The sequence below is a fragment of the Myotis myotis genome, unplaced genomic scaffold (genome assembly GCF_014108235.1).
Source record: "Myotis myotis isolate mMyoMyo1 unplaced genomic scaffold, mMyoMyo1.p scaffold_m19_p_5, whole genome shotgun sequence".
NCBI lineage: Eukaryota > Metazoa > Chordata > Mammalia > Chiroptera > Vespertilionidae > Myotis > Myotis myotis.
In genome coordinates, this window is record NW_023416357.1 from 94321965 (window position 1) to 94336972 (window position 15008).

The window sequence follows — 15008 nt, forward strand, 5'->3', positions numbered from 1 at the left end:
ACGCGGATGAGGCACAGTTATCCCAGCAGGGCTTCGCCTCTCAGCCGGGGCCCAGGCCTGCTGGGTGGGAATCAGTCTCAGCCTCATTTCCCAGACCTGTGGCCTGGAGCAAGTCTCATAACCCATCTGTGCCTCGGTTTCCTCATCTGGAAAAAGGGGAAGTCAGAGCACCCACCTCACAAGGTTATTGCGAGGATGAAGCAAGAGGGATGATGACTGTGATGTTAGCACAGGGCCTGATGCAGAGGTGGTGCGTGAAGGCTGGTGATGAGGGTGATAAAGATGAGGAGGATGAAGATGATAAAGATGAGGAGGATGACGCTGACAGACACAGAAGACAGCTGTGTGTGCCATAATGCAGGGCAGGGAATCGTAGACTCAGAATGCGTTTCCCACGTGCATTTCCCATGATTACCTTCTCACAACTCAGGGGCACCCAGGGAAGACATACGAGTGGCCCCATCGCACATGGAGGGCTATTTAGGGGGCTGCCTCGTGGAGGCCAGGTGCTCCCGAAGGATGGCCATGATCTCCGCAGCCCCTGCCCGGCCTGGGACCATCCTGCACAGAGGCTCCAGTGGCCACTCCCGGGAGTGAGAAGCCAGGTAACAGGTCCATTCACCTCAGGGTGCAAAGGTCATTGCGGGAGCCAGACACTGTTCCTGGGGGCAGAGAGTGAACGCTTGCCCACCGGCACTTTGGGAAGAAAGTGTGTGAACTTCCATTTACCAGGAGGGGAAACTGAGGCTCAGAGATGGGAAGGCGCCTGCTCTTGGTCACACAGAAAGTAGGTTGTGGAGTCAGGAGCTGAGCCTGTGTCTGTCTGGCCCTAAGGGCTCTGTGTGTGCCCGTGTGCACATATGTGCATTGTGGGGATATGTGTATGAATGCGCACACACAGCGTGCATGTGTGCATACTTACACACATGCACGTGTGTGTTGGAGCCCTCGGGGCAAAGCTGCAGGGCTGGTTAGATTGGGAGCTGGACTTTTGGCAACAGCCTCCTAACCAGCCTCTGGCCCGCACTCTCACCCTCACCCAGAATGTTCTCCGAGCAGCAGTCTGGGTGGTCCTGATAAACTGTAGGTTGTGACATGGCCTCCTCTCCTCAAAGTCCTCCCAGGCTCCCCACACCCTCACAGAGAGAAGGCCTCCCAGGCCCCCTGGCCTAGGCCATCATCTCTCATCTCATCTCTGCTCGCCTTTCCCAGCTGCTGTCCAGCCACACCAGCCCTCAGTCCCTCCAACGTGCCCTGTTCCCTTTGCATGGGACACCGTTCCCCAGATATCCATGGAGCTCCCTCCCTCACCTCCTTCAATCTTTGCTCGAATGCCCTTTCTAAGCACGGCTTTCCATCTCTCCCTTCTTAGAACGGCAGCCCCTTTCTTCTCTCCTTTCTGGGCTCTATGTATATTTTCTGTGCACACAGCACTTGCTAGTCACTAGAGAATTTCTGGATTTGTTTGTTTGTTGTCTGCCTCCCCTGCTGGGAGCTTGGCTCCAGGGGGCACAGAGCTTGGTCTGACTGCTCAGTGCCTGCTTCACGGTAGGTGTTCAATGTTGAATAATGTGCAAATGATGAGGGAAGTGAGCCTGCTCCCCTGCTTGGGGCCTCACGAGGACCTGCCAGAGGGTGGTGGGCTTTGTAGTCACTTCTTCTCTGAGGCAGATGTCACCACAGACAGGCAGAGGGTGCAACTCACAAGGTATTTTGACAGTGACTGTCCTGCCCAGGGGGATTGGCAGGAAAGCTCAGTGTCAATAAAGTGCAGGAGATAAGCAGGTTCAAGAGAAGACATGGAGATAGGGCGAGCTCCAAGCAGTTCCTGTGAATTTGCTGGGCAGGGGAGGTGTGGGCGGGTGCCCTCCCGGGGAAGCTGGGGCTGGCGAGGAGCCTGCCTGCGTGAACGAGTAGACGAAATGTGGTCTGGCCTTACACAGGAATGAGATGCTGACACATGCCACCACAGGGACAAACCTTGAAAACTTTATGTGAAGTGAAGTGAGTCAGTCACAAAGCCACACACTGCATGAGTCCACCTATAGGCGACGTATAGGCAGATCCAAGACAGAAAGATGGGGGTGAGTGGGGAAAGGCGGCTTAATGGGCCCGGGATTGCCTCTTGGGGAGACAAAGATACCCTGAATCTAGATAGATACAATATGATGAATGAACCTAAAGACACTTTAAAATAGTTAACTTTGTTATGTGAATTTTACCCCAATTGATAAAAATAATAAAAAGCTGACGGCAGAGCTGCCTCCTCTGTAGCAGGCTCCTCCCACTGGCGGTCCTGGGGTGACCCGATGGGGTGCGAGGACACAGACTGGAATACTGAGTCCCAGAGTGAGCTGCTACTGCTCTCTGCCCAGCCCCCTAACCCCAGCAGAGAGAAAGCCTGGGTGGGTGCTGCTAACACAGGCTGGTCTCTCTTTGAACAGGGCAAGAGCAGGCCTTGGCCCAGAGCCCATGCAGGTGATGGGATTTGCTTTTATTGTATTTACTTTCACGGTATCTTTAATTTCTAGCAAGTAGGGAGGGTTGAATCACTGGTGACCTCTCCTTTACAAAGACAGGTCCACATCCGGCCCTCAGTACCTGGGAGCAGGGTCTTTGCCGATGTGGTGAAGTGAAGGATCTCGAGATGAGGCCCTACTGGATCAGAGGCGTCCTAATGCAGTGGCCGGCGTCCTTGTAAGGGACAGGAAGTTTGGCACAGAGGGAAGAAGGCCGCGGAAGACAGAGGCAGAGATCGGAGTGGTGCAGCCACAAGCCAAGGAAAGCCAGGAGAGGCAGGGAACAGTCTCGCTGGGAGCCCAGAGGGAACCAGGAAACAACCCACCAGACCCCTAGGTTCAGACCTCTGGTGTATAACTTCCTGTGTCCGAGCCCCGCGCCTGTGCTGCTTTGTGATGGCGGCACCGCAAGCGCCACCGGCTTTCAGTTTCCAGAGGGAAAGTCTCCCTTTTAGACGCAATCGATCCTCGAACAACACGGGTTCAAACTGCGCACGTCCAATGACACAAGGATTTTAGGAAATAAACAGTCAATGTACAGGGTGGGGCAAAGGTAGGCTTACAGTCACGAGTAAGTGAAACACAGAGCTTACCCTTGTATTATTATTAATTATTGTATTGTTTTCCATAGAACTGTAGACCTACTTTTGCCCTATCCTGTATTTTCTCTTAATAACATTTCCCCTCTAGTTTATTTACTGTAAGCCTACAGTATATAATACATACACATACAAACGATGTGTTAATCAGCTGTCGGTCACATTTTTGGGGAGTTATACTTGGGTTTTCAACTCTCTGGGGATCAGGGCACCCAGACTCACTGCTCTTCCAGGGTCACCTGCACCCTGAATGTGTAAGGCAGTCAGGAGTCGAGGAACTGACCGTCCAGGGGTTGAGGGCCGTGTGTGCAGGTGGCACATCCAACTGTCCGGAGGGAAATCAGGCTGAGCTGGGGCGTGTGGCCCAGGAGGAAGATGGTGGAGGGCCTGGGGGTGCGAAGGCAGCTCAGGCAGCAGCGCCTGTGGCAGGCAGGGAGGCCCCACACTGTCCCCGTCCAGACACTTGAGCACATTTGCAGGAAAGCCTGAGTGTTCTCGGCCAGTGATTCAGACCTGCCTTCCTTTGGGGAAAAGCACTTTAGACAGGGAGGTTTTTTCCCACAGCCCTGAAGTGCAGGGAGGAGAGGGAAGGGGGTTCCCAGCAGATGACCAGTGGGAAAGCCATCTGCCCCGTGCAGGACTCGGGGTCACTTGCAGGCGGGACGCTGCCCACCCTCACCTGCCTCCCACCTCCGGGTGCCATCGGAGGATGCTGGCACCTCCTCCAGGACAGAACCCCAAACTCTTGCCAGTCACTGGATGGGTCCCTGGGGAATCCCTGGGCTGCTTCCAGACGGAGGGAGGACACTCACGCTCTGGAATCCCCTGAAGCCAGCATTTCCTAAGAGCTGGAGGCAGAAGAGGAAAAGCCAGTGCTCCAGGCACCAGCTCAGGGTCTCACTGCCCAGGTCTGGGAGCGCATGGTTCTGACACCAATTCCACCTCACCTCCTTCTTCCTGCAAATAGCCCAGGCACACGCGGCCCAGCAGCCCCTCACCCCTGGGGCTGTCTCCTCACAGCTGCTGCCCCTGGCCCCGCTGCCCTGGGCTTGCCTTCCAACTCCTCCACAGTACCCTTCCAGGAAGATCTGTTTTCTACACTAAAGCCACCAGAATGCATGAGTGCCACGTCCCCGCCAGGCATGGCTGCTGCCAGGACGTGTAAGGCTGCAGCCAGACTGGCACAGCACTGGGTCCTGAGCAGGCCCTGGTGCAGAGCAGAATCCAACTTCAACCCGGGGACTCCAGCACCTTTGAGGACCTGGGCTGGGAGGGGAAGGGAACCCTGCTGGGGGCAAGTGGGAGACCGAACACCCAGGGCACCCTGCCCTCCGCAGCAGCCTCTACCTTCCAGAGGCATCGCTCAACCTGTGCTATGAGGTGGGTAGGTGGGTGGTGCCCCATTCACTTTGGACACAATTCAGGGTGTACCTCAAGGCCCAGAAGGTCCGGCAAGGTTTAAGCTGGAGCGTCAGGAATTGCCGTGAGAACCCATTTCCAGAAAGTTCCAGAGCTCACGCTGGTGCATGTCCTGGCGCTGGAAGGAGCCCGCCCCAGCACGAACTTCCTGATGCCTGGCCCTGCTGCTTCCCCCGCCCAGCAGCACGTGGAAGCCACACGCAGAGGTTCCCTGCACCTGCCCGGGGAGGCAGGGCTGTTAACGGCCTTTCCACGGATGCACCACCTGAAGCGCGATGGCCCGCAGGTGAGGGACGCAGAGCATGGATCAGGCTCACTGCACCTGGCGGGGGCGGGGGGGGGGGGGAGGAGGGTTGGGGTAGGGGGAGGCGGGGAGGAGGTACTTTCTGGATGGAACCTGATGCACCTGCGTTTCCCCAGCTCTGGGCAGGAACAGCCCTGCCTCCCTTTAGGAACGGGAACACTGACAGCTCTGACAGGCTGAGGGTCAGACAGCAGAGACCCTGCCCTTTGCCTGCGTGGCCGCCCTGCCACAGCACATGAAGCAGCCGCCACATTCTGGTAGCTCTTTCGCATTTATTGCCAAGTAACAATTTACAAGGAAGTTCCAGTTTTCATTTCCACCCTGGTGTGCAGTGCTCACGAAGCATGAGTCACCCTGGTGAGCAGGTACTTCCCTGGAACGGTCCCTCAGCCCAGAAGCGTGAGGTTTCCTAACCCTGCTCCTCCTCGGGACAAACTTATTTACATATTTTCAGTTCGGAGGAACATTGGGAACCCTTACAGTTTATGCCCAGTGTCAACATGACTACACGAGATATTTCTCACTTATTGCATCTAGAAAAGACGAGAATCAGTTCACCCCGTGCCTTTCTAAACAGTGCACCTCGAGACCTTGGAGATCTCCTGTATCTGTGAAGGATGCGTTTCTTCGGTGCTTGGGTGGAAGCTGCCTCCTGCAGAACACAGAGCAGGGCAGGCCTGGCGGAGGCGGAGGGGGAGGCCTAGGCCTGCTGGGGCGGAAGGACCCTCCTGCCCACCCCTCCCTGGAATGGGGCATCTGCCCCACCTTCTCACTGTGGCTTTGGGATGGTCCTCTTTTCCTCCCTGGGGAGCTCCTTGAACTCGCCCCACCTGGCCTTTGGGGAGAGGCGCCCTCACTCCCTCAAGCCAGAAAGGACACTGCTTCTCCATGGCAACTTTCAAAGCTGAGGTTTGGGGGCTCATGTGGCCAACCCAAGAGCTCAGTGTGACTTGGAAAGGGTGAGACCAACCCCAGCCCCTCCTGCAGGAATGTGGGGGCAGGGGCTGGTGTGCTGACATCAGAGATCTGAGTTTAAGGGCCCATGGGTCAGAGGGTCCCTCCTGCTCTGGGCTCTCCAAGAATTCCTTGCTTAACTGTCTCTGCCCCACCTGAGACCCAGGGCTCTGTGTGGACTGGCCAGCCTGGGAGTGCCCCGCTGTGAAAGTTTGTGGGGTTCTCCACTGCTGCTAAGACGGCCAAGACCTGGTGAGATGAGACCTTCATTAGAGCCAAGACCCTGCCTGCCTCCTCCAGACCCCAGACCTCCCAGCACAAGGACATATGTCCTCCTCCTCAGCATCAAGGTGTCGGGTGAAAGCAGTCCCCACCCACACACCTAAAGGTGAGCTACCGGCTGGCTGGGGGGGATCTGCACCTTTCACTCAACAGTCCATGGAGGCTACGTCCAGCTCCCCAAGCCTGGGCAGTGCTGCCACAGGCCCCTGGGCATGCTGTCCCCGTGCCGAGACCTTCTCCGTCAGTGCCGGAGGCCACGAAGCCACCAGGTACCACTGGATTCCGGACGGCAGGCAGTGGTCCCAGGGAGGGCCTGGCTCCACCTGGGAAGTCACTTGGCTTCAGTTCTGCTGCCTGAGTCACTGGAAAACCAAAAGTGCATGGCCCTGGCCTGGGCTGTTTTACGTGCAAGCAGATCACGCAGGACCCGTGCTGGCTGCTGGAGAAGGGGTACCACCGGCACTCCTCCCCACGGACTGTCCTCCTCTCCCGTCCCACCTGGCTCTGCGGTTGGCCGTGGCTTGTTCCTCTTGCTGGGGCCCTGAACTTCAGCCTAAATAAGTCTTTTCTTTGTTGAAGATTGGTGGGCACAGCTGCCCGGAGGGCTTCTGACTGGCACCACTCCTGTCCCCCGCAGGAACTGTCTCCTCCAGGCCCTGCTGTGGCGGCTGGATTGAGGGAGGCGGAGAGGTGGGTGGTGAGCAGGCGGAGCGCCTGGAGGCCACCCGGGTGGACACTGGCAGGCAAGCTGCGGAAGGTCTCAGCACGGCAGAGGGGGAGGGTCGCTTGGCTGTGACAAGCAGGAAGGAACCTTGGCTGCTTTACTGGATCCGGGGAGAACTGGCCCATGCACGCCGGGCCCACAGGGAGGGGGTTCATTTAACACACAAGCTGTGTCTTGGCGGTGGCAGGAGAGGAAGAGTGCACAGGGTTGAGCAGGCGATGTAGATGCTGCTGCCACGCCTTTGCTCTCATCACAGCCACTGGGGGCTTCACGGTCCCCGATGGTTCTTTCTTAGGCAAACAGAGATGGGACAACTGAGGAGGATGCTGGGTAACTGTCCTGCTTGCTTTTGGCCCAGAGACCAGGAACAGGTGCTGAACCAGGAGCTGACTGCAGTTTCATGAAAAGACTTCAGGTAACGTGAGGCCCCTGGGCTGCTGGCAGGGAAACCCCTACCCTCTTTGCTCCCTGTGTACCTGAGAATACACGTATCTCCCTTATTTTGTTTAAAAAAAATTCTAAACTTTCCAGGAAGGTACTTATCATCCCACAGGCCTGCAGAATTAGTGAGTAATAAAGAAATAAGAATCACTTAAGAAAACGGAGAACGCCAGACTGAGAACTCTAAACCAAAACACTGGGAAGTTCAGGGGAAAACGAAAATGAAAACTTAACAGTAATCTTACACTTTTTACATGACATTACACCTTAGCATTGAGGATTTTTTTTTGGACTTTTCAACAAAATAGGTGCTTCTAAAATAAATGCTTTCCACCTTCTGCCAAAAGTGGAAATAAATACCCAAAGGAGATGTTTATCGAAGTTCGCTTTCCTGCAAATTTCTGCCTATGGTGACCTCGTCCGCTTCTTCCGTGCACACTGGGATGCACGGAGGAGCTGTGAGCTGGGCAGGGCCGGCTGATGGAGTGGTGGTGGTGGGTCCTGCCACCCAGGCTTGGGGGCGCGCAGACCAGGAACCCAACCATTTCCTGAGGCGCCACCTCAGTCCTCTGGGTTTGCTAGGGTGTCTCCATGGGTCCCAGCTGCTCTTGAAGAAGTGGAAAGTGAAAGAGGAATTCAAATGGAGTGAAGGAGCACATGGGGGTGGTGAAGATGGTCACAGCGATGCTCTCAATGTGTCTTTGGAGTCAGTGGCCGGGTCCCTACCAGCGGAGCCACACCCAGAGGAGGCTGCGTGGCTTGGACTAGTGCTCAGTGGGGCCCACTGGCTCTGGATGTGCAATCTCCTTGCCTGGGGTCACCGTGCTCTCGGCGGCTGGTGGGGGTGGCGGGGGGATGCCTGCGAGGGTATGGAGGCTGTGGGGGTCCACAGGTGGGACGAGGGTCAGCGACTCCACGCTCAGTGTGTCGGCCGTGTCCTCGCAGAGCAGGGAAATGGTGGGCTGCTGGGTCGGGGTGAGACTGGGGGACAGGCTGACCGTCTCCATGTCCACGCTCTTTGCCAGGCTCTTGCAGGGCCTGGCATCTGCTTCCATTTCGTTGACGATCACCAACTGGTCGGGAAGGTTAGGCTGAGGCTGTTCCATAGTCACGGCGTCATCTGGGTGGGGGGAAACACAGGGACACTTAGCTCTGAGACTTCTGCTCTGCGGGCACCCTCTGCCCCGTCCTGAACAAAGGCCCAGGGGGATCTGGGTGGGAGATGGAGGTGTGGAGGGAACAGCTTGCTCCAGTGCTCCTTCTGGGGGCACAGAAGCTGGTGAAACCAGTCTGACCTAGGCCTGGGGGAATCTGTCAGGGCCCAGGGCTACCCACACTTGCGATGCAAAGGAAAAGTGAGGGGCTTGTGCAAAAATCCTGGGGTGGATTATGAAAGCCCAGTTCCTGGGTGCCCAGGGAAGGGCCCAGGGGGCTGTATGGGTACACCAGGCCTGACCCACCTGCCTGATGATAAACACGCATTGGAAGGAGAAAATGGGCTTGGGGGTGCTTATCACTTCGTGCTATTTCCAGAGTCTAATTTGGTGACATTTACCAAAAAGAGAACTCACTGCAATATATATATAGAAATAATAATAATAAAAAAGACAGAGGAGGGAATTCTACAGAACCTTTTAACTTGCAAAGCTGGGACTGCTGTCTCCTGTTCCTTCTTGAAATGCTGAGTTAGCACTCACAAAGGGACTGTGATCGCCCCGGCCATTCTGGTCCCCACAGGGAGAAACCAAGTCAGAAGGAAGGGGAGGCTCCGCCCTATACAGTTATTCTCAGAGCGGCAATTTCTTTTTTGGGTGCTTTTCAAAACCCTTGATTAGGTTACAGACAGGTGGCCTCATTTGCTTTCCAATGACGGACCTGCCTGGACAGACACAACGGTTGTGACTGGAGGGCATTGTGGAAAACATCTTCTAGGATGTCACCTGCCTGTAATTTGAAAGCATTGATAAGAAGGCTGTGGGCATCTCACTTGGAAAGCAAATCGCTATCTGTATGGACCATGGGTTGAGGAGCCATCGGCTGGAGGTGCTGGCGACAGTGTGGGCCATGAGTCTGGGTCTTGGGAATGGTGGTAGACATTCTTTTGTCCAATGCGATTCTAGTTGTGTGTTTTTTTTTCTTATAAGTTAAGCCAAAACAAAATAGAATTTGCCAACAGTGAGCAACAGAATGGAAAAACCAAGAGCAAAAATAAAACCAAAGTGCACACAGCATGGATAAAGGAGAGAGAGGATGAGGATCCCCATTGTGGAGAGAAAGTGCAAGCAACAGATTGAGCCCCCGAAGTGCATGGCAGGGTTTCTTCCCAGGAGACTCTCAGGCGAGATGAGCACTACAAGGTCCCAGTTAATTTCTTTACAGCTGCCACCCCCCCCCCTTTTTTTTAAGTGAAATAAGGTCAGAGAAAACCACTGTGTGGGACTTTGGGCCTGTCCTCACCTCACTCCTGGAGGGTGGCACTGTGGGCATTAGTGGAAAAAGTGACTCAAGCAGGGTGACCTGAGACAGAATGGTGAATACCCCACACGCATTCTGGTTTCTCCGAATTCTGTGACTTGGCTTCATTCAGTTAAGAACGGCTGTGGTGAGGGGCTGACCCAGCACGGCCTGCCTGTCGTTCACCAGGATGTGTGGCTGAGAGGGGCTCACCTGCCCCGCGGCCGCACTTCACTTCACATGAGTGGGTGCGTGTCCGTGAGCCTTGTGCATGTGGGTACACATGCAAGTCGAGCTGCTGACAGGACAGTTGAGAAATGACTAATTCTCCAAATGGCACTTTTGTGCCATCTGGAGACAGAGCTGCAAAGCATTTCCTTCACATTTTTCTCAAAAAGTCTATGTAAAGAGTTCCCTCTTTGCCCGTCCACATTTGCAGGCAGATATTCAAAAAAAGCTGGCAAACCTCTCTCCCTGATCCCTGACGGGGTTTTTGGTGATGAGAAAAATCAAGGATGTGGGAAAGTTGCCATCAGATATGTTGGAAAACAAACAAACCGACAAAGAACACCCTATGTACAACACAGTCACTTCTTTAGGAAAAGAACCAACACTTAAAAAGAGATGGTGTTTTTCCCATAAAAATAGACTTTTTTTTAAAGATCTGAAACATGTTTTCATTCCATTATTAAATTATTCAGGGCTCACCTGAATAACCCAGAATAAACTCCTCCTCTCAGGATCCTTAACTTAACCACACCTTTTGCCCTATATGGTAATATTTACAGGTTCCAGGGATTAGAACATGGGTGTGTATTTTAGGGGCCACCATTCAATCTATATTGTGACCCTAACAAGAGATTTCAGTTCTTTGGAGCTACAGTTCCTCGTCAGTAAGATGAGGACAATGACCCTTCATTGTCATGGCTGTTTAAATATATTTTCCATGTAAAACATGCCTCCTCTTACCCGTCACCCACAGCACTGTCTTATTTTATTTATTCTTTCCTTATTACCTTATTATTATTGTTAAACTAAGAACTGCTTAAATGTGACCTTCACACTTATCCACTGGGGAGGGGGCTTTGCAGGTTTCACCAGGGGAAACAGCCCAGCGAGGACACGTTTTCTGGTCAAGTGCTGAGCTGCAAAGGTTACTGCAGTTGGGGTTTATGAGGTTTAAGGCCACAAGTTGGGGCCTGGCCCAGGAAGTGAGGGATTTGGAGGACACTCTGGCTTCCAGGCCAGGGGCAGGGGAGACGACGGGAGGCCGGAGTGGGAAATCCCGGATGTCCAGGCTTCCATGAGTGATGCTCGGCCTCCCCGTGGCTCTGCCCCAAGCTGACCATCACGTCCCTGGCCGGCACCCTCAGAAGCTGTCTTTGGCTTTGGGGCAGGGGCCTGGCTGACCCTTGCTGAGTGAGTTACAGTTTCCAGTAAAAACCTGGGTTTGATGTGCTCGTCTGGAATAGGTAGGCCTGAGTGAGGTGGGGGAGAAAAGAGCAGCACAGCAAGTCAGAGGGCAAAGCTCAGAGGAAACAGCTTTTAAACACAAAAGAAGGCAGGAGGCTCCTGACTGGCAAGCGCAGCTGCCAAGTGGGAGGGCACATGTGGGAAACCCTAAGGCAGCACAGAGGGAGAAGGCAGTGCTGGCACCCTCGCCGCTATCCAGAGCGTAATTGTAAGAGAGGGATGATGGAGTGAGAGCCATTGGTGTGTCTGTAACTTTCGGCCTTTGGCTGGAATGTGATGGAATCTATCACTTAGCTTTGAGCAAGACCAGGATAAAAAGAAAAGAAAAGAAAAAGCTGACTTCTTGCTTGCTTATTGCAAAATCTACCACCCAACCCCGTGGCCTACACTGGGCTGTCCTGCGAAGGCGCGGGCCTGTGCTGAGCCTGGCCGGGCCTGCGCGGTGTTGCCCAGAAGGGCAGTGTTTCGGGGGTCTGGCATGGAAGGGGAAAGAGCCAGGGGATTTGATCCTCAGGTGAGATGAGGCCACAAAGGGAGGGAGCTCCAGTCCAGGGAAGGTGAGGAAATGCCCACTCTGAGGGGGCTCTCAGGCCAAGACTTGGTGTCCTGGGAGCCCAGCCTGGCCCGCTGGCCGAGCAGAGCCCACTGACTGCAAATGCGGCGGGCGAGGGGCGTCGTGGGCCGCGGAGGCTAACGGAGGAGACCTGCCTGCATGGACTGTGCCAGAGTTGCCGTGACAGCTGCCGTTCGAAGCACTAAACCCAGTGGCCGCCGTGACTGTCGGCCTCCGACAGGCTGAACACTCGCCGGCGTCCTTTCCTGCCACTCCTGACTAGAGGGAAACACAGCAACAGATCATTGAAAGCCTTTAACAACAGGACAGAAAGGTGACATGGAGAGGGGCACAGAGCAGAGACGAACACTGAGCATCAATGAGTGTGCAAGGGGCCGGGCAGTGCCCAGGGAATGCTGTGACAGCAGGGGCGTCGGGCGCAGCCCCCCATGCAAGTAAGACATCTCCCACTCCGTCCCTCCAGGACGAGATGGTGTCGGGGCTCAATCGGGATAAGGACAGCAAAGGTTGGGTCCTGTTGGAATGGAGAGAGTGGGCCATCAGCATCATCTGGTCTTGGTGAGAGACCAGGGACCCGTAGTTTCGATGCAAACCAGCAGGTTAAGAGGTGGACCCTGCATCCGAGGGAGGCTCTGAGGAGGGAAGGCCGTGTGGTTGGAGGATTGGAGCCAAACCAGCTGGTGCAACAAGCAGATTTCTGACCCAACGATGAGGCCGACGGCCTTCGGTGTCAGCACCCGAGAGCCGAGAGCGCAGCTCTGCGAGTTCTGGGAAGGCCTCGGGGCAAGGCGCTCTGAGACATCCTCCCCAGCCATGGGTGACACTTTCCAGGCGACGCTCTAGTGATGAACCTTTGAAAACTAAGACTGAACCATGGCAGGAAGATCTGAGACCTGGTGCCGGGAGGCCAGAGGGTTGGTTCTAACCGGCTGAAACAAAAATGTTAGGAGCATCTCACTGGGAAGGAAGGAACCGTCAACTGAGACAAACTCGGGATTACAGCAAAGCTTAAAATCAAGGCCACAGAACACAAGGCGAAGGTACCTAATGCCACTAACATATAAGCTTAAAAATGGTTAAAATAGTACATTTTAAGTTATTTATATTTTATCGCAATTTTTTTAAAAATGCCGTGGAGAAAAGACAATACCTTTGACTCAGGTTTCTGTCCTTAAAAGTCCTGCCCGACTGTGGTAACTGAGTTCACTGACATGCAGGTCAGTCTTGGGCTGTCTGGCTCTAAGTTGGTCCAAATGGGACTATGTCCTGGGGTGAAGGTCATATGTTCAAATAATCATCCTAAGGGGAGGTGAGGACGGGGAGGGAGGCTCCGCAGAGCAGTACCCTGCCCCTGTCAAGCTCCAGACAGGAACCAAATTGTCCTTCTTCCTGTAGGGGTAGTGTCACAGTGGCCACAACTCATAATTCTGTGGACCTTAAGAATGGACATCAGAAAGAGCACGCTGGCCCAGCCGGTGTGGCTCAGTGGTTGAGCATAGACCTAGGAACCAGGAGGTCATGGTTCAATTCCTGGTCAGGGCACATGCCTGGGTTGCCAGCTCGATCCCCAGTCGGGCGTGTGCAGGAGGCAGACAATTAATGATTCTCTCTCATCATTGATGTTTCTATCTCTCTCTCCATCTCTCTTCCTCTCTGATATAAATAAAAAAATACATATTTTAAAAAAAGAAAAGAGCAGGTTGGCCTTAACTCTAACTTAATTTTTTTAAACAAACGATTTTCCTTCCTCTTCAAAGTAGCTCACCAAGAACACGTGTGAAAGATTATGTGTGCATTTGTGTGTATGTGTGTACATGTGTAGTGTAACTATTATCATGTGTATGTACAGGCGTAACTCAGCAAATATTTCTTTTTAAAATATATATATTTTTATTGATTTCAGAAAGGAAGGGAGAGGGAGAGAGAGATAGAAACATCATTGATGAGGGAGAATCATTGATTGGCTGCCTCCTGCACACCCCACACTGGGGATCAAGTCAGCAACGCAGCCATGTGCCCCAACCAGGAATCAAAGGGTGACTTCCTGGTTCATAGGTCGACACTCAACCACTGAGCCATGACACCAGGCTCAGCAAATATTTCTAAAGAATTCCTACTGGTCTTACATTTGGTTCCAAAATTGGGTCTATTTTCTCTTTCCCGCCATATGTTCTCTGCAATTTCAGCTTCTCAAAACCATAAATGTTTAAGGAAAAAATGTGCTGACTCCAACCCTGTAATTTTCTCACTGGGGAAGGAGCTGAGGCCTATCAGGCCAGCTCTTGGGGATGAGTGGGCGACAAGAGGCCGGGTTCCTGGATGCTCCCCTGTGCAGGGTGCCAGCTCTCCCCAGAAAGACGTGAAGATCTCAAAGCACTTTAAAAGACAGTGGAACAGGTCAACTCCTGTATCGGGTGGTAAAACCAGACAGAAAAGTCCCCTCTGCACACCTTTAACAGGCACATAACTGAAGGTGAAAATAAAATCCCTCGCCCCAACTCTTTCTGGTTGGTTACTTTGGTTACCAGGGAATTCAGCTTTGATTGTGCCTTGGGTCTGGAGTATGTCTTGGCCCTGATTTGAGGGTCAGTACTTGCTAAAGAGCCACTCACACCCATCCAGTGTCTGGTGTGCAATGGCGAATCAGAAGCTGGTGCTTCCAGAATAGTGGGCACCTCTGGGCAACTGGCAACCAGTGACCCCTCTGGGTGGGGTCCCTTCCCCTTGGGAGGAGCCCTCTTCCAGTGCTGGGCCACAGGCTTCAGCCCTGATGGGCATGGGGACTGTTTCTCAAAACCAGGCTGCCCCAGTCTGTGTTTAGGAGGGCAGAATTTACAGGGCAACCCCAGGGAGACGGGGAAGGAACTAACCTGTCTCCTGCCAGATTCTGGGCTCTTTTTGTGTGAGGCCCACGGCCACCTTCCTCATGGAGCCCTGGCCTGGTGAACCCCTCACCCTTTGGCTTTCAGCTCCATGGCGGCCTCCTCCAGGAGCCTCCGGCCCTCCTGCAGCTGCTCAGCTGGCCGAGCTCCCTGTACGTTTCCTTTGTTGTAGTTTGTAACTGGACACTTATCTGTGTGGTCGTCTGATGGACCATGGGCTCCCCGGCTAGCCTGTGCATGCCACCCTTTATTATCCTGTATTCCTAGTGCCTGCATGTGGGAGGGACTCAACAAATCTGTTTGTTTAGAGAAAGTGAGTACAGTGGAGGTGAGGTACCAAGGCTGAGGCAGAAAAGATGCAGAGGGAAAGCCACTAAGAGGCT

At 53.9% G+C, this 15008-nt stretch overlaps 1 protein-coding gene across 11 annotated transcripts in view; it reads right to left on the reverse strand.

The window, feature by feature from the left end:
- Positions 1–5098: 5098 nt before the first annotated feature.
- The window catches only part of CLEC16A (C-type lectin domain containing 16A), a 223024-nt gene continuing 213114 nt past the window's right edge, over positions 5099–15008 (reverse strand). For 10 of the 11 annotated variants that reach the window (XM_036308096.1, XM_036308097.1, XM_036308102.1 and 7 more), the window contains one exon: positions 5099–8362. In XM_036308096.1, the coding sequence (XP_036163989.1) occupies positions 8007–8362 (356 nt within the window). In that variant the 3' untranslated portion in view covers positions 5099–8006. Of the gene's footprint in view, positions 8363–11877; positions 12002–15008 lie in introns of all 11 variants that reach the window. The other variant, XM_036308105.1, reaches the window with a different exon arrangement.